The 25300-nt window shown below is 41.0% G+C and overlaps 1 protein-coding gene across 32 annotated transcripts in view; it reads left to right on the top strand.

The window, feature by feature from the left end:
- Synj1 (synaptojanin 1) overlaps positions 1-25300 on the top strand; it is a 77636-nt gene that overhangs the window by 2768 nt on the left and 49568 nt on the right. For all 32 annotated transcript variants that reach the window (XR_876128.3, XM_030248904.1, XM_030248902.1 and 29 more), the window contains exons 2-6: positions 791-936; positions 16933-17019; positions 19313-19580; positions 22593-22818; positions 23537-23620. Coding sequence is in view for 31 of the 32 variants with exons in the window: in XM_030248904.1 (XP_030104764.1) it covers positions 791-936; positions 16933-17019; positions 19313-19580; positions 22593-22818; positions 23537-23620 (811 nt within the window). In the remaining variant the exon portion in view is untranslated. The remainder of the gene's footprint in view (positions 1-790; positions 937-16932; positions 17020-19312; positions 19581-22592; positions 22819-23536; positions 23621-25300) is intronic.

Here is a 25300-nt window from a genome sequence, read left to right as displayed (position 1 = left end):
GAGGGCCGAGGGCGGCGGGTTGTGTGGAGACCCCGGGGCTGCGGGTGGCTTGCCGTGACAGCGGCTGTCACCCAGCGGGCGGGAAAGGACCCCGTCGGCACAGGCTCCCGGGTATCTCTGGCGGTGCGTAATGGAGGCGCTGAAGCGCCCGGTGCCTCAGTTCCCCCCGGCTCCCCGGGATCTCGTTGAGTGGCGGTGGGATCCATTCGTCACGGTGAGCTTCGTGACTGGGCAGGAGGCGGCAGTCACCTGTGTGGCTTTCCCTGCCCTTCGCCGCCGCCCTGGAGAGTCCGCGGTGTGATAATCCCGTCCCTCTCCGGCCCCCTCAGGAGCTTTGAATCAGCCTGATTAACCTTCCCTCCCATCCCCTTGCCCATTCCGCCTAGGGATCGGCTTGAAGTTTCCCCATCAGTTCCCTTCCCGTAGTGACAGATCGTGAAGCAGGAAGCCGATAAACAACCCCAACTGAAAATACGCTACAGATTTTCCCTTTGGGGAAACATAAATTAAATGGGAAATCCACCTTATCCAAATCAGGACCGACGGTGCTAAAAACCCCTGCCTTGTCCTGCCGTATCTTGAGAACTGGACGCGTTTCCTTTTGCCTTTTGGTTAAGAAAAAAAAAAAAAAAGGTGACGCCTTATCTTTTGGAATAAACCGTTCACCCCTGAGCTCTCTTTTTCTCTACCCCCAACCCCCATCAAACTTGTCAGTGAGGGACCTCAGGAGGACGCCTAGCAGTCCTTGCAGCAGAAGGAAACCTCAGGTGCATTGACTTGGTTTCCACAGGGCTGCCTCTGAAGAAAGGAGAATGGCGTTCAGCAAAGGATTTCGAATCTACCACAAATTGGATCCCCCACCGTTCAGCCTCATAGTGGAAACTAGGCATAAGGAAGAATGTCTCATGTTCGAGTCTGGGGCTGTGGCTGTGCTCTGTAAGTCACGTGTTTTCACCTGCCCGATTCTGATCTCTGTTTTGGTTGTAACTCGCGAGTTCAACAGTTTATAAAAAAAAGGTTCTTGAGAACCTTCTCCCTGAATTTGATCTTCTGAGCTTTAGCGTACGGGTTTGTGCTTTGGCTTAATTTGAATGAAGCCTTATTTTCTGTAAACTGAGATAGCTTAGGGTTTTTATTGGGGTGATGGTGGTGCAGGGCGGTGCAGATTTTGCTGCTGGGAGTTTGTTTTCCATCTGTTCTGCTTCTAGAAGTTTATCTTTTTGTAAAATGGTGTTGCAATTTTGTCTTTATCACATTAACCCAATAAGACAGCTTGCATCTCCTGTTATACCCAGAATTTTGTTAGTCAGATTTAATAGGAATGGTATGATCTGTGCATCATACATCAAACCCTTATTTGTTTATTTATTTATTCAGGTGTCCCTTGTGCTCATGTGTGGTATTGGTGGGTCAGATTCAGGGCTTCAGTCACTCTAGGCAAGTGCTGACCATCCGCTTCTCCAGCCTAAGCTTTTATATCTTTAATAAGAATTGCAGACAGCTCCTAAAATATTTCATGTGACATATGTGCTTGATTTCATATTATTGAAAAATGACCTTTATTTTAAAAGGATTACTTATTGTACCACACAAAATGATGTTTGGGTAAATTTGTGGCAGATAGATGAAAATAAAAGGACTAATTCACATTGTGTTTCGTTCATTTTTTTTTTTTTAATTTAGTCATTTATTTGTGTGTAGGTAGGGGACAAGTGGAGATCAGGACAGCTTCTGGGAGCTCCTCCTACTATATAGGCCCCAGGGATTGAACTCAGGTCTTCAGGCTTGGTGGCAAAAGCTTTTTACCTGCTGAGACATCGAATGTACCCCATGCTTCATTCTTAATACAAGACTGGGGCAGACAACCCCAGTTTGGGATTGTCTCAAGTATTTGTTTTAAACAGATTTTCTAATGGTAACTACTTGTTCTTTTATTATTATTATTATTATTATTATTATTATTATTAATTATCATTATTACTTTAACAGTCTATTAGAGTTATAGCTGGGACCTTCATGATATAGCCAATGCCACTGAATTCCAGACCACCACCCCCTCCCCCTTCTCCTGAGTGCTGAGAATACAGGTGTGCACTACTGTGCAGGATTGACCTTAGGGCTTCATACATGCTAGGCGAGCACTCTGCCAACTGAACCACACCCCCAGCCCTCTTATATTTTGCTCAGACTGTTTATTGAACATGATGTTTGGACTTAAGAGATGGTCAGTTGGTAAATGCTTGCCATGTGAGCATGCAGGTCTGAGTGTGATCTACAGTCCCTTCATGAAAGCCTGGCAGGGCGTCACATGCTTATAATCCCAGCACTGGGGAAGCAGAGGCAGGAAGGTCTCGGGGATCTCTGGTCAGCTGTTGTGGTCAAGTTTCTAAGATCCAGATTTGGCATAAGAATCTAACTCAGAAAATAATATGGAGAGCAATAAAGGAAGATGCTTAATCAGTCTCTGGCCTCCACGCACGCGCACGCACGCACGCGCGCGCTTAAATGACATATTTACTAGTATAAGCCTTAAATAGTTTAAATACTGCTCTTTAGACTCAATAAGAGCATAAAATCCAGACTTATGCATATATGATTTCTATGTTGGTTCAAGTGTAACCTGACTGAAATAGTAAAATTTTATTCTGGTAGAGAAAATGATAGTGACATAATGAACAACCCTTAAGCAAAGATTAGTATATAACAAATGTCTGTATTCTTGGTGTTTCCAGTAATATGATTTAAAGGGAGAGACAAGGGGCAGACACAATCTAAGAAAAAGTTTAAGTAATATTCAGTATGAACTTCAGTGTTCCAAATTGGTTTTTATGTTATGTTTTATTAAAGCATATTGGTTATGTTTTAATAAAATGAAAAATGCCATGCTCCAGTGTTAATCTCCATAATGTGTGTCATACTGTAGATGTGCTTATAGTATTGAACACTGAAATAAAAACATGAGGCCGGAGGGGCTTGGCTAGTAATGTAAACTGTTATCAGCTGCTTGTGTTTGGTTGACATTACTTGATGTATTAATGTTGTCTAGATACAGTTACAAATGGGAAGTCACTGCGGACTTGCAAGTTATGACTTTACCTGTTTTCAGAATTATTGCTGTGTGTTAAAAAAAAATAATCATACTTCTAAAACCTCAGTAGTTTTTATGCCAAATAAGGCTTTTTAAAAGGCTCAAAAACATCTATTGGGTTCATTAATTATGAAGTAGAATAACATTACAATATTCTTAACAATTTATTTTCAGCGCTGAGAATTGAACGTAGGTACTGTGTGTTAAGCATTCTACCACCAAGCTATAGCCATAGCTTAATTGCTTTTAATTCTGTTTGTCTTCATTGGATTTAAGCTATGTGAGTAATTCTCAGACAGCACAAACGTTTGAATACTGCTTCTCTTTGTAACACTAACAGAAATGGATACATATTCTCTTGGATGTGTTATTTTTTCCTATAAACTCTACAGCAACACTTAACTATATTTTGATTTGACTTTTTAATCCATACATAAAAATTACACATGTAGCTACAACCCATGCTGTTTCAATACATTTATACATTATATAATGTTGAAATGGTATTAGACATTTGAAATTTATGGTAAAAACATGCAAAACCCTTTATCCTAGTTTTCATAAAATATACAGAACAGTGTTAGATAAATTGGCTTATAAAATTAGTTAGGTTCTAGGTTGCATTGCATGTCTGTAACCCCAGTATACTCCAGGCACAAAGATCTTGTATTTGAGGCTATCCTCAATATACTGTCACACACACACAAAACAAACTTGGCATTTAATTTGGAGTGATAGCAAAATAGATGTTGTCCTGCATAATAAAACAACCTGCAGAATTTCAAATGCCTGCTGTACTCAGGGACTGTCTGGAAGATCTGGGTGTGTCCTCTTCACTGTCACCATTCCCGACCCGAGAAGCCTCAGGGCACACTGCTTATCAATCTGCAAGAAATGTTCTCTGCAGTCATTCTCATTGTCAAAGTGTGGCCCTGTCTTCTTAAAACAATTCAGATTCCTCCGCCTGGGTTTCAATGTCTTGCTTAGTCTTACTCTACTCTTTCTGTTCAGTGGTGATCTCCTTCCAAGAGCCTGGTGTCTTCAGTGTTCTCCCAAATTACTAGGGACTGAGCAGTCTTCATTGTGTTCTTAGTGGACTTACAACGACTTCATTAATGTTTGAGGTCGGTTGGTTGTTTTCAGTGTTTTGGCTTCCTCACAGTGTTTCTCCTACTTGCTGTGTAGCTGAAGATGACCTTAGCCTCCTGATCCTCCTGAGTGCTAAGCCACTGGGTCCTAGTCTGACACAGTAGTTTCCTATGCCCAGACTGCACAGCATATCCATCTGGGAAGATGTCACAAATACGGGTACCTAGGTTCCTATAGTCCATCAGAATGATAATTTCTGAGCAAACCTTACGTGTGCCTTGCCAGTATAGCTTTACCAGATGACTTTTTTTTAACCTATAGATTTTATCTAAAACTGCCGTGTTTTCAGAATTTTAATGAGGGGATTGTGTATTATAGGGCTAATCATTTTCTTGAAGCCCTCAGGCTGAACTGAAAGAGAATTCTCCCATGACACTTTCAGTACAGGGTTTTCATATCACATGGGACTGTATACATGCTTCTTAAGGTTTCTATCTCTAATGCTTGGCATAGATTTTACTCATGACTGAGGGACACATAGTTATTAAGTGGGAAAGACTACTTTCCAATAGAAAGTTGACAGACTCAAAGCTATTGTCTGTTTCACAATACAGTATTTGGGGCTGAGGAGATGGCTCAGTGGATAAAGTGTTTGCTGAGCAACCACAGGACTTAAATTTGGATTCTAGCACCCACCTAAAATTCAGACTGGGTATGAGGTGGAGAGAAGCAGATCCAGGGACTGAGTCGGCCAGCTCAAACCACCAGCTCTGGGTTAAGAGATGCTATTTCAAAACTAAGGTGGCGGGTGATAGAGGAAAAGACCTGAGCCAACTAACCTCTGACCACACACACACGTTTTGTATGGGTATTTTTGGCATTGATGGGCATTGAACCTAGGTTTCACACAGCAAGTAGACATATACTCTGCTACTGAGCTGAGCTACACTCCTTGCCCACTTTAATTTTTAATTGATATATAATAACTTGTATAGTGTTATGGGGTACAAGGTGGTGTTTCTATTGATACATATAGGGGTTTTGTTTTTTGGTTTTTTTGTTTTGTTTTGTTTTGTTTTGTTTTTGAGACAGGGTTTCTCTGTATAGCCCTGGCTGTCCTGGAACTCACTCTGTAGACCAGGCTGGCCTCAAACTCAGAAATTCGCCTGCCTCTGCCTCCCAAGTGTTATTGTTGTTTTTAAGCCATTCAAAATTCTCTCATAGTCATTTTGAAATCTACATTATTATTGGCTGTAGCTAACCTGATGTGTAACTAGAGCACCAGAACTCATTCCTCCTAAGAACTGACTCTCTTATCCACAGATGCATTCTCTCCGAGGGCTGCATCACTCCCATTCTAACCCTAGTCTGTGCCTCTGTGACACTGGCTTTTCTTAGACTCCACAGGTGAGGGAGATTATGTCATCCAGGGTTGGCCATGCTCCCTTGCCTACTCATTCACTTCAGATTGGGCTCGCCAGGCCTTTCTATGCTGTGAAGATAACAGCACTTTCCCACAGTCAGTGCCATCCATTGTGTATACAGACACATACCCCAGAATACCTGTTGTTGTTCTTCTAGGAAATGGGTTTTCTGTGTTTGCAGTAGGTGTGGTTGCACCAACACAGACCTTCATAGGGGGATGAGCTCTCACATGGGCATGTGTGCCTTAAGTTTACAGCCTTGTGGGTCACAGTCCATCTCATGTCTCAGTAAATAAGTAATCCTCTTCAGAACTGTAGCTTAAATACAATAGGAAGGAGTGAAGTCACATGCGGGAGTTAGAGAGTGGCTCTAGAAAGAGTTATCAAGTTACAAGCAGGGCGGAGATATGGGGGGTTGCTCAGTGACTAGGGCACACACCTGATGCGTGTGAAGTTTTGAATTCAGTTCCCAACAATGTAAAAACAAACACCAGAAATAAAGTGAGCAAGCAAAACCCGAAAGATAGGTTGCAAGATGGTGCTGTAAATCTTCAGATGGTGACGCTAACTCTTAAAATGAAGCCTTTTCTCCTATTGATAGCGTATCCTAGTGTAGAGGTCACATTAGATTATTTCCAGCCTTTTAAAATAGCATAATTTGGGTCATCTTCAGGCTTAAGTCATATTCTTAGATACATGTAAGTAGACAACAAAACCATAGCACTAAATTCTGGACATGGCTTTACTCCCAAGATATGCATCTGAGTTTTCTTTCTACTTATTCTTCATATTCTAGGAATGTGAGTAGTCATAACACTTCAAACCGTCAGTGCATTCTGGAGGTCTCCACAGAATGTCAGCCCTCCTGCCTTTATGGAACTGCACGGTCTGAGGAAAAATTATAGTGCAAAAAAAAGCTCGTTTGGGGCTGGCGAGATGGCTCAGCGGGTAAGAGCACTGACTCTTCCGAAGGTCCTGAGTTCAATTCCCAGCAACCACATGGTGTCTCACAACCACCCGTAATGAGATCTGACACCCTCTTCTGGTGTGTCTGAAGTTAGCTATAGTGTACTTAATTATAATAATAAATAAATCTTTGGGCCTGAGTGAATGGAGTTGATTAGAGCAGTGGGTGAGCAAAGGTCCTAAAAATTCAATTCTCAACAACCACATGAAGGCTCACAACCATCTGTACAGCTACAGTGTACTCACATACATAAAATTAATAAATAAATCTTAAAAAATAGTTTGTATATTAGAAGCTTATTCTAACATCAGAATACTAAGGAAGAGATTTGTAAACTTGAATTTTTCCATGATGCCTTCGGGTCTCATTGTTTTAGAAACCCTGTAGGCCATGCTAAGATCTGCTAACTCTTCAGTAAACTCAAGCAGTGTAGCTTTGTTTTAGCAAAAGGGTCTCACTCTAGCCCTAGTTAGCTTGGAATTTAGTATCAAGCTCACATTAGTCCTCCTGCCTCAGCCCTAATTGCTGATGTTAGAGCTAAACAATAAATATTTAAATCCCAATAACTTTAGCTGTTGTTCAAACAAAGTAACACAAACAAGTAGAGACTAATTTATCTTCTTCATAAATAACCGCAGTTGTTTATTAGTGGTCTGTGCACACTTGGTGAGTTCCAGGCAGCTGTCACACCTTGGAAGCAGCTGGAGTGCTGCCGTCCTCATCTCCTGGTCTGCTGAATTGATTAGGAGTTGCCTTTTACCACAGGGACTGCTAGATACCTAGCTTCACATAGACAGGGATCGCAGAATGGACTCCCTGCAGTCATGAGCTCTGAACCACTTCAGGCTAATAGTTTACCTGGGATCCAGTATATGTTGAAACCCTAGGTGTTTTCTTCAATTTAAAATATCCTTGCACCTCCCAGTTGGCTGCAGTGCCCTGAGGCACCTCTTCATGCATTTCCTTCAGGTCATAGGCAGTCACATGCTTTATTCCTTTCCAGTTATGCTTTGTCCATGTTTTCCAGATGTGGAAAGTGCAACTTTAACAGATTAAATCTTCAGCGATAGCCCTTCCATCTGATTGTTTTTCACTGTGGTGGTTTCTGCTGTTGAGGGCTGATGGCTCTGAGTTTCCAAGTGGGAAATGAGGAGCTAAAAGACAGGCATTGGGCTAGAGGCAGGCGAGGGGCTCTGGGGCTCAGAGCATTGGCTGTTCTTCCAGAGGACCTGGTCTCAGTTCTCAGCACCCACGTGACAGCTCACAACCATGTGTAACTACAGGTACAGTGCATCCAACACCCTCTTCTGTTTTCCACAGGCACCAGGCATGCACACAGGGCACAGACATGTATGTATTCAGGTACAGCACTCAAACATATAAAAATAAACTTAAAAAAAAAAGAAAGATAAACCCATAGAAATGTTCCCAGTTAAAAGTGAAGTTGGCAGTGTTTTCTAGTGAGGGAATTAATAAATTTGTATTTTTGCCTCTAAGTGATTACTGTTAGTATATAGAAGTATGCTTAGATTTTACCCCATCCACTAAGAACACAACTGTTTTACTGGGCCAAATTGAATGCTACCCTGTAGAATTTTGGATGCCAAATGTAATAAGAAGCAATGACAGGCAGTGCATTTTTTTTAATTGCCAAATGCTGTCAGTCAACATGGTTGCCCTTTAGATAAGTTACAGATTCCTTTTTGTTTTTTGGGTTCTTTTTTGAAACCCCGAGTGAGTGAAGAAGTGACTATAGAGTTGGCTTTTACAGCATTACATGAATTTAGACTTGTTAATATGATTATGTGAAGACTCTGAAGGTTTTTCCTTTTTATAAAAAATTTGGAATATATATATTTATATAAAATAAACAGTAGTTTTAATACCATCTTAAAGTGAAACAGCCCAGTCCTCCAGTCTGAATGAGGAACAGGAGCAGGACTGAAAGGACCAGGTCAGCAGTTCCCAAGTGCTTTCGTTTCTTCTTAACTTTTCTGTGGACAAAGGAAAGGAGCGCTAGAGCCTCTCACTCAAAGCAGAGTCCCTTAGGCGGCATGTTATTACACGGTCTTGGAGCTATCCAACATTGTTTCTTGGCCTGAGACACAAACAGTCCAGACATACACACAAGACTTCTGCTGCTTACTGTGGTGGAGTAGAAGGACATGGACTTTTGTCTCCTATGTGAAAATGAATAGTGGAACCGAGATTTCCCCTCCTATATGACAATAACAGCAGCTAACTAAAGGAAAAGCACAAAATGATTTTCAGATATTGAAAAATAAGACAGGTTACATACTTAGAAGGATACTACTTCATTAAAGGAGCAAAGTAGCTCTCAACTAAATTCTTCTTTGGTCCTACCTAACAAAGTTTAAGACCCCAAAGGATCTGCTTTTGGTCCCAAATTACTGTTTTCCAGGAATTTAAGTTTTGAATAACAGTATCTAAGAAGTTTAAGAAAAACAAGTGTGTATGTTTATCAATCTGTGTGGACACACACACCAAAATGGTACCTGTATATCATTCAGCCCATATTCACATTGAAAGCTAGTATCTATGCAAAGAAGCAGAAAATATACTTCTTAATGAGGAGAAAAGCCAATCTGTAGAAACAGATGTTAATGTTAGTAAGGGACATTAAAACAGCTTTGATATAAATATATTCCATATGTTCAAGAAGTTTGTGCGCATTAACAACATGAAAAACAGGATTCGAATCAGTTATTCAAACTGAGAGTAACAATATCTGATGACATCATACACTGACAGGAACCTTTTATTTAATATCACAGAGTGGTTGGTAAGCTAAAGATCTCGTGATAGAAGTTATCCAAAGTGAAATGTCCAGCAGGAAAAAGACCAGTGTGAGTAAGTCCATGGGCGAGCTATGGAGCAGCTGCCTAACATATACGTGTATTTGGAAGGAAGAAGGAAGAAAATGTTTGAAGAAATGGCAGCTGACAATTTCCCAAGGTTGATGTCAGTCTGCACATCCAAAAAGTTAAATGAGGAAACTCTTTAAAGCAACTCAAGAGAAAAGGGAACCTGTGTATGCAAGAGTGGTTAGAGTGGCCTTGGGCTTTTCCTTAGACGCACTCCCAGGGGGAGAACAAAGAAACACCATGTACTGGAAGGGGAAACAGAACCAAATGACCCACTTGGGTTGGGCTCTCTGGAACCACTGAAGAAAAATGTATGGGGACACATTCAAAAGCTGGAAACTCTTAGCTCAGTGTGGAGGGTGGCAGAGAAATGGAGTTGCTTTTGCTTTCTGATGGTTTGCTGCAGTGAGGTCTGAAGCAGTGCCATTTTGAGAGAAACACAAGAAGAGGGAGCGAGAGAGAGAGAGAGAGAGAGAGAGAAAGAGAGAGAGAGAGAGGGGGAGAGAGAGGGAGGAGAGAGAGATATGTTTAGTGGATTGTCACACGGGAGAGCCGTGTGTCCAGAGTACTGAAAAGAAGCGTGGCTTGACAAATTGCACATTATATTTTGATTTGTTTATTAGAATTTATAGTGGTTATTAATAAGAATTTGTGTTTTATCTTTGTGTATGTCTGAGATGTGGTATCTCACAAACTGTAGTCCAGGCTGGTCTGGTCTGTTACTCATTTAGCTAAATTATGGTAATTCTCCTGCCTCAGCTTCCTGAGTGCTGGAGTTATAGCATGAGCTCCCATATCTGGCTTGTGTTTATTTTTTGCAGGCTAAAATTGAGCTAGACAACTGGAAAGAAAAAAAAATTTACATAGCTCTGGCCTAAGACCAGAACCAGAGCTATGTAAATCTACCACTGAGGTGAACAACCCTAGTCCTTTTAAATTTCTATCTTGAAACAGGTTCTTACTAAATTGTCCATGCCTTGACCTTTTGATCCTTCTGTGATAGCCTGCTGCTGGAGAACCTGGATTGACAGGCATCGTGAACGTGCCTAGCAGGTCGCTAGGATTTAGCATTTGTTCGGTTATATAATACCAGGTTTTCTCTATTTGTCCTATCAGGAACCTAGAATTTCACCAAGGGCCTAGTACCTAGCAGACAGATACTTTGAGAGAATAAAAGTTTTTTTTTAAGTGTTTCTAATATTTGGATATATAGGTTATATAGAACAGTAATTTGTTTCCTGTCTTTCATTTATAGTTTTGATTTTTTTTAATTCTACCAAGAAATCTTTATCTTCTAAATTTTTTGTTTTATGTGTGATGAAATGGAAACTGGCTTTACTGCTAGCTAGTCATATGCTCTCGGATGAATCAGATAATTGCTAGTCTATTTCTTCTGAAAATGAGGCGCTTAGACTACATGATCTCTAGCTCTCTCTGGGGCTTCTATACCAACGTGCTATTTGCATGCAAATAGGCTGACCACAAATTGCCATCCATGCAACCACAGGCAAATTGTGATTCTAGGAGCAAGGTTCTAATTTGCAACCCCCATCTCCTGCCTTTTTGAGACTGAATCTTGATATGCGCATGATATACCTAGTATGTGGTGTGTAGCATGGAACTTTCTATTTACCTCTGCTGGCCTCAAGCTCAGACCCTCCTTCCTGACTTCAGAGTTATAGGCATTCTGATCCCTCCCATTGTGCTTTATTGACCCACAGATTTTTGCTTGGTCGTCTGCTTCAGCTGGAGAAGTAAAATCTAATCCCAAAATGGAAGGTTTAAGCCACAAGTCTGTCTTCATTGGATAGCAGTGCTTTCTTGGATAGCTTTATTTTCTAGTTTGAATTATCATAAGTCACTGAAAGTTAGAGAGGTTCACATTTAATTTAGTCCTTCAAATACCTTTTAATTTGATACAGGCAACTTAATGTTCTGGCCTAGGATAACGTACCAGCTTTGTTATCTGCTGTTTAGATGATAGAGTTAGGATGAAGATGTGAGTTTTATGCATCATAAATATTTCAGCATGTGTTTTTTAAAAGATCTGGGCTGAGTGTTTGCTATTAGTAGCTTTTCTGATGTAAAGTCTTGCTTGTCTTGAACTCTCTAAGAGCCTCTCTTAAGGCTGGGGATGCAGGGCTGTACTCTGAGACATTCTCTGTTCATTTATTAAACCTAATTATGTCATCATCAAAGACATCTGAAAATTTAACAATGGTTCTAAAAATACTGAATATATAATTAGCATTCAGATTGTGTCCTGGTGCCTCAAAGATATTTTCATGAGGATATATGTTTATTGCACTTATCTTGTTTAAATTCTGTTCCATGACCTTATTGATAGTTATAGGAATCCGAAGGCCCTCCTCAGATGTTAATGTTAGTGACGTGAAGATACATTTAAAATGCAGATGCAAAAGCAGTGGGCACAGGGGAGCTAGTTCTGCATGAGATGGGTCTGTGTGCTTAGAGACCCCTGTGCTTGAAGCATAAGAAAGTATTTACATCCAAATGAGTGACAGGCTAATTGTGGTGTGGGGAGAAGAGTTGTTCCCTTTAAATAAACCCTTGTGTGATTGAATTACTGTTCATCCCTAGTATATGGTGGGAATCCTACGTTAGAAGCCAAGACATGCTTTTGCTTAAGTGTTTTAAATATGTGAGCTGCAAAGACACAGGCCCGGTTACCTTAGCTGAACTACTGAAAATCTTGATTGGCTCCGTCACTCCTAAAACAGTGAGCTTCTTGGCAAACTATACCCACTTGTGGTTAGCAATCGGTAACTTGTAAAAGAGGTGTGTTTTTCCTAGTGCTTAGTTTGTTTAACAACCACCATCAATAGAAAAGAAAACAGACGACCTTCTTCACAAAAGACAATTTATCTCTCTCAGGAAAGCCCAGTGGACGCTGGGGCAGGAAAGTGAACTGGGCTTCTGTATCACCTTCTCCCCAACCTTGATTTCCACTCACTCTTCCCTCTGTTCCCTCTGCCGCTTCATGGACTCCACGGTTTACACCCTGGTTGGCAGTTATTAACCAGTCCTGTGTTCCCCACGGCCACCTTCCTCCACTGCCCCCACTCACACTCTTAAGAGGACTGTTGAATGGGACCTTCTGCAATGGGATGTTGGGCTTCTTTCCTGGGAAGGGAACACGTTGTAAAACGTGTTGTAAGAAAGAAAGTTAGCAAGGCAGGTCCTTTTGTGCCGTAAGCTCTTGGTTGGTTTAGCCTGAGAAGTGAGTGTCTGGTGTAGCTGGGATGCTCAGTGTCTGTTAGGTCGGGATCACACTCCAGTGTGAAACAAGAAGCCTGGCTTTGGTTGTATCAGTATACATGTGGCTGAAACACAGGATAAAAAGAAATGTTTACTTCTAATTGAGTGATATGGGCAAAACTCCAGGAAGTGGCATTTTGCTAAGAGATTGAAGGATGGGCGATGGTTGAAAATAGAGGATGACTAGCGGCTGTTCCAGATGGAGAGGACACTGTGAACAGAGGAAGAGAAGAGCCAGCATGCAGGACAAGTAGACAGCGGATGACTAATTTTGCCTGAAGCCTGGTGTGCCAAGAGGTACTGAGAAGGAAAGGAAGACAGGAAGGCTTGTGCTTGGTACCACCAAGGGATTTCCCCCCTTTTTATCTAAAGGTCATATACATAATCTTAGTGTGGAATAAGTGGTCTTATTTCAGATCATCTCTTCATAGGTGAAGATTCTTATATTATTTTCTAAAATGGGATTTCGGGGGAGTACAACAGTGATCATGATTAACCCTTGTATAATCTCTTTTGGTATACTTTATAAGGTCTCGTAAAATAAGAAAGCCTTTTCCACCCACTTAAAAGCAGTGTTTGAGCTGGATACCTCAGCTCTCAGCAGGCTGAGGCACAAAGAGGATGGACTCAAGACTAACCTGGGCTGCACAATGAAACTCTTTTAAAAAAATTATAAATGGACAATAGGGCATTGTAAGATTTATCCTATCAATGCCATTTAGACATATTTATCTAAATTCAGGAGGAGGAAATAATTTTAAACATACAGAAAAGTTGAAGTTAGTAAAATAAAATTTAAAAAAGGATATTTTCTTACCGATTTGAGAGTAGGTTGCTGACGTGAGACCTTATTGTCCCCAGATACTGTGCTGTGTGTTCCCTAGACATTCTCCTCGTAAGGGCGCACAGCAGTCCTGCCACTGCCACTGCTCAGGCCCTCTTCACGCTTACCAGTAGCTAGCCATGCTTTCTATGATGGAAAGATCCATTCAGATCTGTATAGTTGATTTAAAAGGCAGGCCTTAATCTCCTCAACTCTAGAGCTCTAGTCTCTGACCCTCAGGACCTAGGAGAACAGTTGTTTTATAGGATGTTGTCCCTCCTTGCTGTGTGGGGCTTCTGCTGTTGCTCACCTTTGACAGAGCTATTTCAGAAGCTGTGCTGTTTTCGTCAGTCAGGTGACAGCTTTAAACTGCCTTGTTAATGTGTCAATATCGGTATGCACTTTGATTACTGGTAAAGGTAATCGTCTACTAGGTGTTGCAGGCTTTTGTTCTCCCTCCTGATTGTTCTGAGGACTTTGAGACTAGATAAACACCCCTTTCCTTGTGGAACTTCTAGTCTATACGCATATTCAGGGAGTAATAACATTCATTATTATTTCCTTTGTTGCTTATACTCTACATTTTTCAGTACCATTGAACATGTAGCAATGGAACCTACCCTAAGTTCAAGAGCAGGAAGTAGGTAGCTCTTCCAGGGTCCCACACTGTACCCCTGGGACCAGGTTCACCTGCCTCTGCATCTCCAATGCTGGGATTAAAGTATTAGTCACTGTGCCCAGAAAAGAGGTTCCCTCTAATGCTGGCTCCTTAGACTTAGACAATTAGTAACTGACTTAAGCCAATTTCCTCAGGTCAAATGGAAGGTGTAGCTTTGTCCTTAGGGTACTGTGAAAATTAAATAGTGCACATAAACACCTGGCCTTGTGTTAGTGCCATAATCATCGCAGAGATGATGAACTAATACTGTAGCTGTAAGACCATTTCTAAATTGCTGGTAATAGAAACTCATGGCAGTAAAAATGTAACCTCGGGCTGGTGAGATGGCTCAGTGGGTAAGAGCACCTGACTGTTCTTCCGAAGGTCCAGAGTTCAAATCCCAGCAACCACATGGTGGCTTACAACCATCCGTAACAAGATCTGACTCCCTCTTCTGGTGTGTCTGAAGACAGCTACAGTGTACTTACATATAATAATAAATAAATCTTAAAAAAAAAGAAAGAAAAAAAAACAATAATAAAAAAAAAATGTAACCTCATCTGCTTTAGTCAGAGAGAGAGAGAACTCAGAAGATAACTCTGAAATACAAATAATTAAGTGGCTTGGTGTATGCTTACATGTTTAAGCTAGATGACGGTGCAATAGAAGGATGGTCACTGGGCCTGAGAGACAGTGTTTATTTGTTGTGCAATTGAGAAGAAAATAGTTATGAGGAGAGAATATTTATTTCATGATAATTTAGGTTACAGAGACTATTCATATGGGGAGAGAATTACTTAATATTAAGTTACATTTTCTTTTTAACTCTTGCTGGCTGTGGTCATTGAACCTAATGGTGATTTTTTGCTAACTGCTAATTTAACCTAATTGCTGCTGACACTAATACATCAGTAATTCCTTCATTCCAATGACAGCAATAATATTTTAAATTCACACAGCATGTAGCCTGAGGGACTCCGTAGAGCAGTCTGACCTGGAAACCGCATTTTCTGCCATGAAAAATTGAGACCCACTCCCAGCCCCACCCATGGTACGCTGAATGAGGAAGTGCAGCACTTAAGAAAGGCAGCTGTAGTTTCCTTTAGAAAACAATTCAGTTTTTGTTGTAAATTTTAAATTTGAATTGACCATAAACACATAGAACAATATAATGCTAGGACGGCTAGATATGTGAAAGAAGACACGATTCCCCTAGCATGCTAAAAGTCTTCCCCACTCTAGTTTCATACTGGTTACAGAAAGGCCCACACTTAATAATGAACATATTAGAGAATGTGATGGTGTTAGTTGAGTCATTTAGCTTTAGCCTGTGCTGCCAGCTAACTGACCATAAGTCCCCGGCTGGCCAAAGTGAGCCGCGGAGGAGAAGCTTGAGTAGACAGGGTGGAGAGAGGCAGATGGGGAAGTGAGATACTATGTGGAACTCTGGGGAAGAGCTTTAAGATAAGAGTCTGGAATCCAAGGAATTGGCAAGGAATCTTGGATAAGATGTAGATTGAGAAGAGCCTGTGTCTGCAGAGAAGATAGACAGGAAATGGGAGGTCAGAGCAATCTGCTTACTTGCTTTCCTAGAGCAGCATACAGGAGCCCTGCCAAGGGTTCTGTGGTTGTGGTGTGGACAGAGGGGAGGGAGAAGGCTAAGTGTGATGAGGACAGGGAATCCTGTGACCTAGCAAGCCTCCTCGAGCTGGGGAGAGGTGGGACAGGGAACGGAGGGCAGTGGCTAAGTTTGAATTTCACACTTCAGAATGTGCTATTTGAAATTCTTTGAAATACCAGATGTGGTTTATGTTCCTTGGTTCTTTGTTGTATCTTAAATGTGGATCTGCTAAGTGCTAGGAAGGTTCTGCCTTTAAACATCCGGGATTTTTGTTGTTGTTGTCTTTTATTTTATTTTATTTTTTTATCAGTAGACTAACCATAGTAGCCTGCTCTAGGGAAATTATTGCCTGGCTTGAGCTCATTAGCAAGTTTGCCTCAGCTTAGAGCAAAGGAAGTGAGAGGAAGGTCAGTAAAGACTGCCCCACTGCCATGCTAAACCGTGTGGTCAAGCAGTGGCTTGCAGCATTTACCAGTTTATTCAGCTTCTGTGTCCAGGATAAACGAGTGAGTAAAACAGGCTATCAACAAGAAGACAGACTCCTTAGATGGGCAGAATTCTGTAACTCCAGCAAGAAAGTTCTTCTACTAGTTGGACAGAATACCTAATATAATACACTGGTGTTTGGAGAGGTCACCTATATCAAACATGGAGATACTGAGCTGGTGCCCACAGAGACTTCATCCCTATGTTCCAGCATCCTTGATACAGAAAGGTATTCTGCACATTATCAAGGGTAATGTAAATACCAAGCCAGCTACAAAACCTTTATTCACAACAGTGTCCAGCCTGTAAGATATGCTAAGGTAATGGTGGCACAGGGCTTGCAGAAGTAACCCACCAACAACTGATTTGACTCGAGGCTCACTTCACGAGGTGAACCCAGATCTGACACAGCTTGAGTGGTCAAGAACCAGAGACTAGATAACCCAGTGACATAGGGGGAAACCAAGTCATGCTGGTCTAAAGACAGAGAGAGAAAAAAGAGAAAATAGATAGATAGATAAATGGGGAAAACGATCCCATTTTGAAGCTTTGTTTCAAGTCTGGCATTACAACTAAATAGATTCTAATGTTTTCAATTATTATTTTTAACAGCATCTGCAGAAAAGGAGGCTATTAAAGGCACATATGCCAAAGTACTGGATGCATACGGACTTTTGGGAGTTTTACGATTAAATCTTGGTAAGTCTGTTATTCCGTGTGGTTAATCTACTTTTTCATTTCTGTTTTTATAGTTCTGAAGATGAGAGAGACTACCTGTATATCATTTCAAACCCAGTATTTGAGCCTTAACTAGTATATACCTTTTAAACATTCATTAGGATAATCTTTTTAAATATTTTTATTAACTGAGAATTTCATGTAATGTATTTGATTATATTCAACCCCCCCCAACTCCTCCCAGATCTATGCCCACATCCTCACCCAACATACTAACTCTTTCTCTCTCCCTCCCTTCCTCTCTCTCAATCTCTCTTTGTCCCTCCCTCCCCCACTCCTCTCTCAAACCTATCTATGCATTGGTCAAGCACTCTTGGCTGTGGGATCCATTCCTGATGTGTGATCGGTACATCAGAGATCACACCATTAAAGGAAGCAGACTGTCTTTGCTGGCAGCTGTCTGGCTCAGTGGTCAAGAGCACTTGGTCCTCTTGCAGAGGACCCAGGTTTGCTTCCCAGGACCGATATAGTAGCTCACAACCATATATAACTTCAGGGTTACATGTAGTGAACATAGATTTATGCAGAGAAAATGCGCCTACACACACAATAAATATGCTTCTTCCTAGATAGAGTTTTAGGATCCAAGGAGCGTGTTCTATTGAAATACATCAGCAGACAATGAAAGCAGTATCTTTCTTCTCAGTGTATTAGGGAATAGGTGTCTGTGTGGTAAACACACTGATTCCCCTAGTGTATTGTGGGAAAGGCATCTGTTTTAGATTCAGAAATGTCTGCTATGTAATGTTCTTTTTTAAACTTAAAATCATTTATTCTTATGTGTGTGAATGTTTGATGCATGTCATGTATGTCTGTAAAAGATGTGCACATAGCCCACTGAATTAAGAAGAGGGTGTCAGATCCCCTAGGACTAGAGTTCAGACAGTTGAAAGCCACCATGTGGGTGCTGGACATTGAACTTGGGTCCCCTGAAAGAGCAGGACTCTTAATCACTGAGCAATCTCTCCAGCCCTACTTAATGTTACCATGGTCTTCAGGGTGACTTTTATGATTAGAAGTTTGTGTATAAAGGCATGACATGAAGTGTGGTTCAGAGACTGGGCCTTAACCATGTTTTTAATGGTCTGTGTATGACAGTAAGCTCGCGTTATCATGCATATATAACATGTGGTTTTCTTCCTTGATGAAGTCTAACTATGAAAATTGTTTTTAAAAGTAAGTAAACAAAAGTATGGATTTAGTTATACAGTAGGCTTTCATTACGATTCAAGCACTTTTCTTATTGTGTGCTGCCAAGAGTTGATGGAGTCTCTTTGAGCAGCACTGGCTATCAAGTAGAGGTTTACCCTCGTTAGTAATCTGTCATATGCAAAAGGGCGTGCTGGATCGTTTACTGTTCTTGTCTTGAGTTCCATGAAATAAATGTTTTAATCCCATTTCATAGGGGGTTATGTTACAGGTTGATCATGCTAGCATACTCAGTTTAGTCTGGATTATAAGAGCCAAGGTTCAGAGCTATGTCTGCCTGTGCCAGTGCTTATGTTGCTAACTCTTAATTTCATAAGATTTTTGTTGCCATTACATGAAAAATTTGAAAATCCTGGTGTTCAGGAGTTAGGTCCACAGAATGAACCCCAATATCATCCCTTTGCCACAAAAAGGATAGAAAACAAAACCACACAAAGCCTGAAAGTTTTCATGAATCAGATTGCTTAATAAATTGTCACCAAGGCCTTGTTCCCATGCTCTGCCATCTTCAGCTCACTGATGTACATGGCATTTTAAAACTTAACCATTTATAAGCAACTGGGACATTTACTATCTTCTCTGAACTTCCTGTCCATCAGTAAAGTAGTGAAGGCAACTTTTTCTTTTTCTTTCCTTTTTTTTTTATTTTTATAAATTTTGTAACCTTAGATTAGGTATAAAATAACTTTGTAAATGTGACATTAATCTCATTAATGTTTTAGTGCCTCACATACTGAATGTATTTAAACAAGATTTTTCCCCCTAGAAAAAAAACCTGTAGTTGTAAATTTAAACATATTGATAAATAATCAGAATGGCTAGGCATGGTGGTCTCACCTCTAATCCCTGTGTGTGGAAGGTTTAGGCCAGAGGATTAGACGTTTATACAGTGTAGAAAGACTAGCTCAAAAAAAGAAACAAAAAAATTACAATGTAAGATTTTAAAGATAGAAACACAGGAAGAAGTCAGAAGAAACTATGTAACTTGAAGCTATAGGCTTGCAAACATTGATGTTCTATCCAGTAAAACCGTTGGTTTTTGCAGGTGATACCATGCTGCACTATCTGGTCCTAGTCACTGGATGCATGTCTGTGGGGAAAATCCAAGAATCTGAAGTTTTCCGAGTTACTTCCACTGAGTTTATATCATTGCGAGTTGATGCTTCAGATGAGGACCGCATTTCGGAAGTACGAAAAGTTTTGAACTCGGGAAACTTTTATTTTGCATGGTCTGCATCTGGAGTCAGCTTAGATCTGAGTCTGAATGCACATCGAAGCATGCAAGAGCACACAACCGACAATAGGTTTTTCTGGTGAGTCTGTGGTATCTTTCTTCCTTTGTGATGATTTACTGTGCGGTAGCTCCGAGATCGGGGCATAATGGGCTCCAGGGCGGCAGTTTCTGGAGAGAACAGAGGCTGGAAATGGTTGCCTACTTTTTCCTGCCCCGCGCCTGCAGCAGAGCATGGTGGCCCCTTGGTGGAGCTGCCAGATGGGATGAAGCAATTAGGTGCTCGATCTTCCTGACCTTGAGGGAACCGTGCTTACATCTGAGAACCACTCATCTCTGGCATTTGTAGTGTAGGTGTCACTCGTTCGTTCGCTAGCTTAGTTCCGAGGTCTCATCTCTGACAGGACCGACATTCTAAGCAGCACTTTCTTACTTTCCTCTTAAGACTGTAAGGAGCTGGTCCTCTTTCTTTTTTGGTGCTGGAAATTGAACATGCTTTGTGCATAGTAGGCGGCTGAGTGCTCCTCTAGCCCGAGTAGATGATCTTGGTATGTGAACAGCAGGCTCTGAAGAAATCCTGCACTAGGACACAGTCTAGCACTGCAGTAACGAAAACCTGAGTGGGTATTCAGGCTATGTTGCATGACACTGCTAACGTGCTATGCTGTAGGCAAGCACAAATGGTGAGCAGACACATCAGACTGAAAGTTGTGTGGCTTCATTGTAGCAGACTGCATTTCAGTGCTTCCAGTTATGTTGCTTCTGTTGTCTGTGGCCCGCAGCAGTGATGACTTCTCTTTAATGCAGATAGAAATTACTTTTCACCATATTACCATACATTGTAAGGCTAAAGCCCCTCGGACAGTGCTCTTGACCCACCTCGGTCTTCAGATTCCAGGCATTTGCTTCTGAGGCCATCCCCCGTCTCCCGCTCAGCATCATGCGTGGTTCTTGGCTTGTACATTCAGGTCTGACACATTTGCCCCGGCTCTGAGAGGGCTCCAAGTTAAGGACAGCTTGAGGAGAGAAGCCAAACGTCATAGCTTATGTGGAAGAGGCTTGACTCAAAGGAGAGAGAGTGGAGCAGAGGGGACAGAATAAACAAAGGCTGTAGAGCACTGCCTGTCAGGGACTCGGGCTTGGCAAACTAGAAGAAGACAGATGTAATGTGCTTTTGTCAAGCATGCACAGAGAGGCTTTCCAGAGTGAAACCTTTGCAGATCCTATGTTTTTTCTAGTGGGAAAGAAACCCTGAAGCCCTTGAAGTAAATAGTCATAGCCCAGCTGGGGCAGCTGGCCATGCCCTCTGTCCTCACTCCTATCTCCATCTCAGATGGACAGCACGGGAGAGATCCAAGCAGGTGCGATTGCATTTACAGTTTAATTAGTAGACTAATTCTGTTTTCTTTTCTGTTTGTTAATTAAAGGTGGGGATCAGGACATATTTAGATCTTAGCCCGAGGGAGGTTGTTGTCCAGTGGGTCAATAGATTGAACTTGTGTTTTGCTAAAGATTGAAATACTTCAGTTTAATTTTGCCTAGAAAAAATGGGAAGTTTTAGACTTCACATCATTGTAGCTTTGTCTTTTTTTTTCCTTTGAAAGATATACAGTAAGCTTTGCAGCTAGATTGCCAAGTACCTCTCTCAAGAACTGTATGGTTATATTTCATTGGAGAGTTTAAGCTGCTACTACTCAAGACTTGGCATACATGTAAATAGAATAATACATCAATACATTGACAGGAAGGGGAAATGTAAATTGACAACAGAGCAGAGAAAAGCTACCTGCTCCCAATGCCTCAGATCTAAGCTCCACTTAAGTGAGGACAACCGCATCACTTGTCTGCACCATGGCATAGCCCTTGCTTGATCTTTGGACATATTGGGTCATAATTGGTTGAGGTTTGCCTCAGATCAGTGTAAATAATAAATAGTAAAGTATGAGAGCGTAAGTCACGGTATTCTAAATAAGTAATGGCTGTCGGACATCGCATGATGCTGGTAGTGGTCGCATCTCTCAGTTGCATTCCAGTTTGCTTTGTAAATAGCAGGAAGGTTTAGGATGGTAGCTGGTCTATAACAAGTGTGCATGGCCTCCACCTAGTGTTAACTGAAAGGCAGCTGTGTTCCTTGTTACTGTGTTCAAGAGGGCGCGATCACATTTATTTTTCTCTCTTTGTAAGATACCAGGGTATTGTAAAACACTTAAAGTCCATTTAAGATGGGTCAACATCTTAAAACTCTGAGCTTACAATAATATAGAAAAGTAACTTTTGAACTGGCAGAGTCGTTTGCTGAAAGGTGTCTTTTTTTAGTGGGTTCCTTAGAATACTCCAGAGTCTTCCATATGTGTTCTGTGGAAGACTGAGGTTCCAATAGAGACAGACTTCTGAAGAGTATTGTGCAGCAGGAGAAGACTAACTTGCTAGGGCTCACTCCTCCATCCATGCTTTAGTCATTGCGACACTAAATATTTTTATCTTTTGGTTTTGACCATTGGGCTGCGTCTTTGCTTGAATAAAACATTTTTCCCTTCACATTTGTACACTAGGCCTTATCTGATACCTGCAGTACTCCAGTGTTTAGATGGGTCTATGGGTGTGCTCAGAGATAAAGCATTTACTATCCAATGAGTGAGGTCCTAGATGCCGTGACCAAAACTGAAACAAAAACAGTTTTTGGAGACATAGAAAACACTGTGCCTTACATTGTGTGATATGACAGCTACTAACTATGCTGGTTATTTAAACTTCATTAAAATATAGCCTTATATATAAGTGTCCTTATATATCTTATATATAAGTCTCTTTAAAGTAGGGTGTGTTTGCAAAACTCCATTTGACAAGGTAAGTTCTGTGCTTGTTGTAGTTTATACACCAGAAATGTTTTACCAATACTAAAGCCACAGGTGTTTACTTCACTAGCTTACCTGATTAAGCATCTGAGTTTCCTTTTATAACCTTGCTTTTAGCATAGCAAATGTAAATGTATCCTTTATTTGGGGAACATTTTAACAGTAATACTCTAATGTTATAACATTTGTTCTGTGGTCTTTTGTCGTTAGTGACCTAATGCAGTTCCTTCTTCCCATAGGAATCAGTCTCTGCATTTGCATCTCAAGCACTATGGTGTGAACTGCGATGACTGGTTATTACGGCTCATGTGTGGGGGAGTAGAGATTAGAACCATTTATGCTGCCCATAAACAGGCAAAAGCTTGCCTCATCTCAAGACTAAGCTGTGAACGAGCTGGGACAAGGTTCAATGTCCGGGGAACCAACGATGATGGTCATGTTGCCAACTTTGTAGAGACAGAGCAGGTAACAGAGTGCTGTATATTTCTTACTGTGATGTAAGAGGCTCAGGGAGTCCTAGGTAATGGGCTTGTGAGGGACACGGGACGTGCTAGGTGATAGCTACCTGGAGTTTGCAAATACATTTTGGCATGTATAGTGTTGATGTTCTTGACTACTTATGGGCCTTAAGAAAGGCTTTCCTAGAACACAATCACACAGGTATAAAATAATACTAATTAAGTATTTATTGTTACATAGTCAGTGCTCTACATTTGACAGTGAATTTTAAAATCTTCAATTATAGAGCAAGATGGCTTAATAAAAATATTTTATGTGAAAATAAATTCAACTCTTAAAGATAAATATGTGCTACCTAAAATTTTAAAGTTATGACATTTGGCTGTGGAACTATGTAACTATAAAGTTTCAGGCTATAACCCAGCCCAAGTCAGATCTTTAAATCAGGTTTTAGAAACTATAAAAAGGCTAAGGAACAAATTAAAAGAAATATAAGGGTATATGTATAAAACAGTGAGATTAAAAAGGAGTTTCTTGTTTAAATGTGATTTTTACATTTTACTGTTTTCTTGTTCAATATTATCATTAACTGAAAATGTTAGTATCCTGTTGTGGTTGCTTTGATCAGGACAGTTCTATATAAGGGGTTATCAAGTGCAGAGACTTCAGTAGCTACTTTTCTAATACAGAATTAACAGGTTTTCCTTTGGATTTTTTTTTGTAGGTTATATACTTAGATGACTGTGTCTCTTCCTTCATACAAATCCGAGGATCTGTTCCATTGTTCTGGGAGCAACCAGGGTTGCAAGTATGTGCCTGACGGCCAGTTGTTTTGTTGTTATTGTTGTTTTCTTTTGAAAATTTCCACATTGTCCAAATTTTCAGCATAGTCCTTCAGTTTCCCTGATGATGCTATTGTGTGGAGTGTAAGTGAGGCTCTGCAGAACATGGTATCTTAGACATGGTTCCTTCAGTTCTGTATTAGCTGCTTTTAGAGCACTGCAGTGATTTATCGTAATGAGGCCAATTTTATAAAGAAAAAAGTCTTATTTTTATTTTGGCTCATAATTTTAGAGATCGGAAGTCACGATTGGACAGGCCCATTCCTTTGGCAACTGGCAAAGCAGTGTGACACTTGACGGCATTACCACAGGTTATATAGGGAAATGTCGTTAAACAGGAAGCATATAGAAAGTCGCATATATAGCTCAGGCTTCTGTAACTACTGGCTCCCTTAAGAGTGCACCACAGGAAACCAGCATTCTCTCCCAGGGCATTTCTCCCCATAGTCTAATGACTCCCACAAGGCCCTACTTCTTAACAGTTCCACACCATCACCAACACTGCCGCCCTGGGCACCAAACCTCCAAAGCATGAAGACTTAAGGGACAGACCACTTTCAAACCATGTAACTGTAGCAACTCAGGAGCCTGTTTAAGTTTTTAAATTTCAAGGACTAAAAAATGTTTTCATTATTATTTTCTCATTATTTTAGTATAGAATGAGTTACTCTTTTAAAGCAGGAGAGTTTGGTAGCTAGAAAGCAGTCTCTGTTCCTGGACTTAGTTACACCCCTTTCCCTATGTACCATTGCTAGCTGGGTGATCTTGCACAAGAGATCGAATTCCTCTGTCTGTCTCAGTCTCCTCATCTGTAAATGAGAATGATGGCAGTACTGTCTCCTTCCTGGGATTGCTGTGTAGACTTTAAAGATTTACTTTATTAATAAATAAAGTATGTGAGTACACTGTAGTGTATACAGACACTCCAGAAGAGGGCGTTAGATCTCATTACAGATGGTTGTGAGCTACCATGTGGTTGCTGGGATTTGAACTTAGGACCTTTGGAAGAGCAGTCACTGCTCTTAGCCACTGAGCCATCTCTCCAGCCCCGACCTTTGCTTTGTAATCTGCGAGGCCTTACCATTTTCAGGGTATTCCTGATGATATTTGACTTCTTTTTTTTTTTTTTGGTTTTTCGAGACAGGGTTTCTCTGTGTAGCCCTGGCTGTCCTGGAACTCACTCTGTAGACCAGGCTGGCCTCGAACTCAGAAATCCACCTGCCTCTGCCTCCCGAGTGCTGGGATTAAAGGCGTGCGCCACCACGTTAACTTCATTTTTAAAAACATAACTACTTCATCTTTATAAAATGTTTGTAAAATTACAAAATGTTTACAAAATATGTTTTAAAAGTTTATGATATTAAATTATTTTCCAGAAGTATATTCTTACATGAATTATATTGAGAAGTGCTTAGTGCTTTAAAGAGCCATGTTCATCATAGGCCTGTGGTGTGTGATCTAGGAGGATGGGTCTCATAGGCCTGTGGTGTGTGTGATCTAGCAGGATGGGTCTCATAGGCCTGTGGTGTGTGATCTAGGAGGCTGGGTCTCATAGGCCTGTGGTGTGTGTGATCTAGGAGGCTGGGTCTCATAGGCCTGTGGTGTGTGTGATCTAGCAGGATGGGTCTCATAGGCCTGTGGTGTGT

This window comes from Mus musculus, chromosome 16 (assembly GCF_000001635.26).
Source record: "Mus musculus strain C57BL/6J chromosome 16, GRCm38.p6 C57BL/6J".
Taxonomy (NCBI): Eukaryota; Metazoa; Chordata; class Mammalia; order Rodentia; family Muridae; genus Mus; species Mus musculus.
Note: the sequence above shows the minus strand (reverse complement) of the source record. Positions and strands in the feature narration are given on the sequence as shown.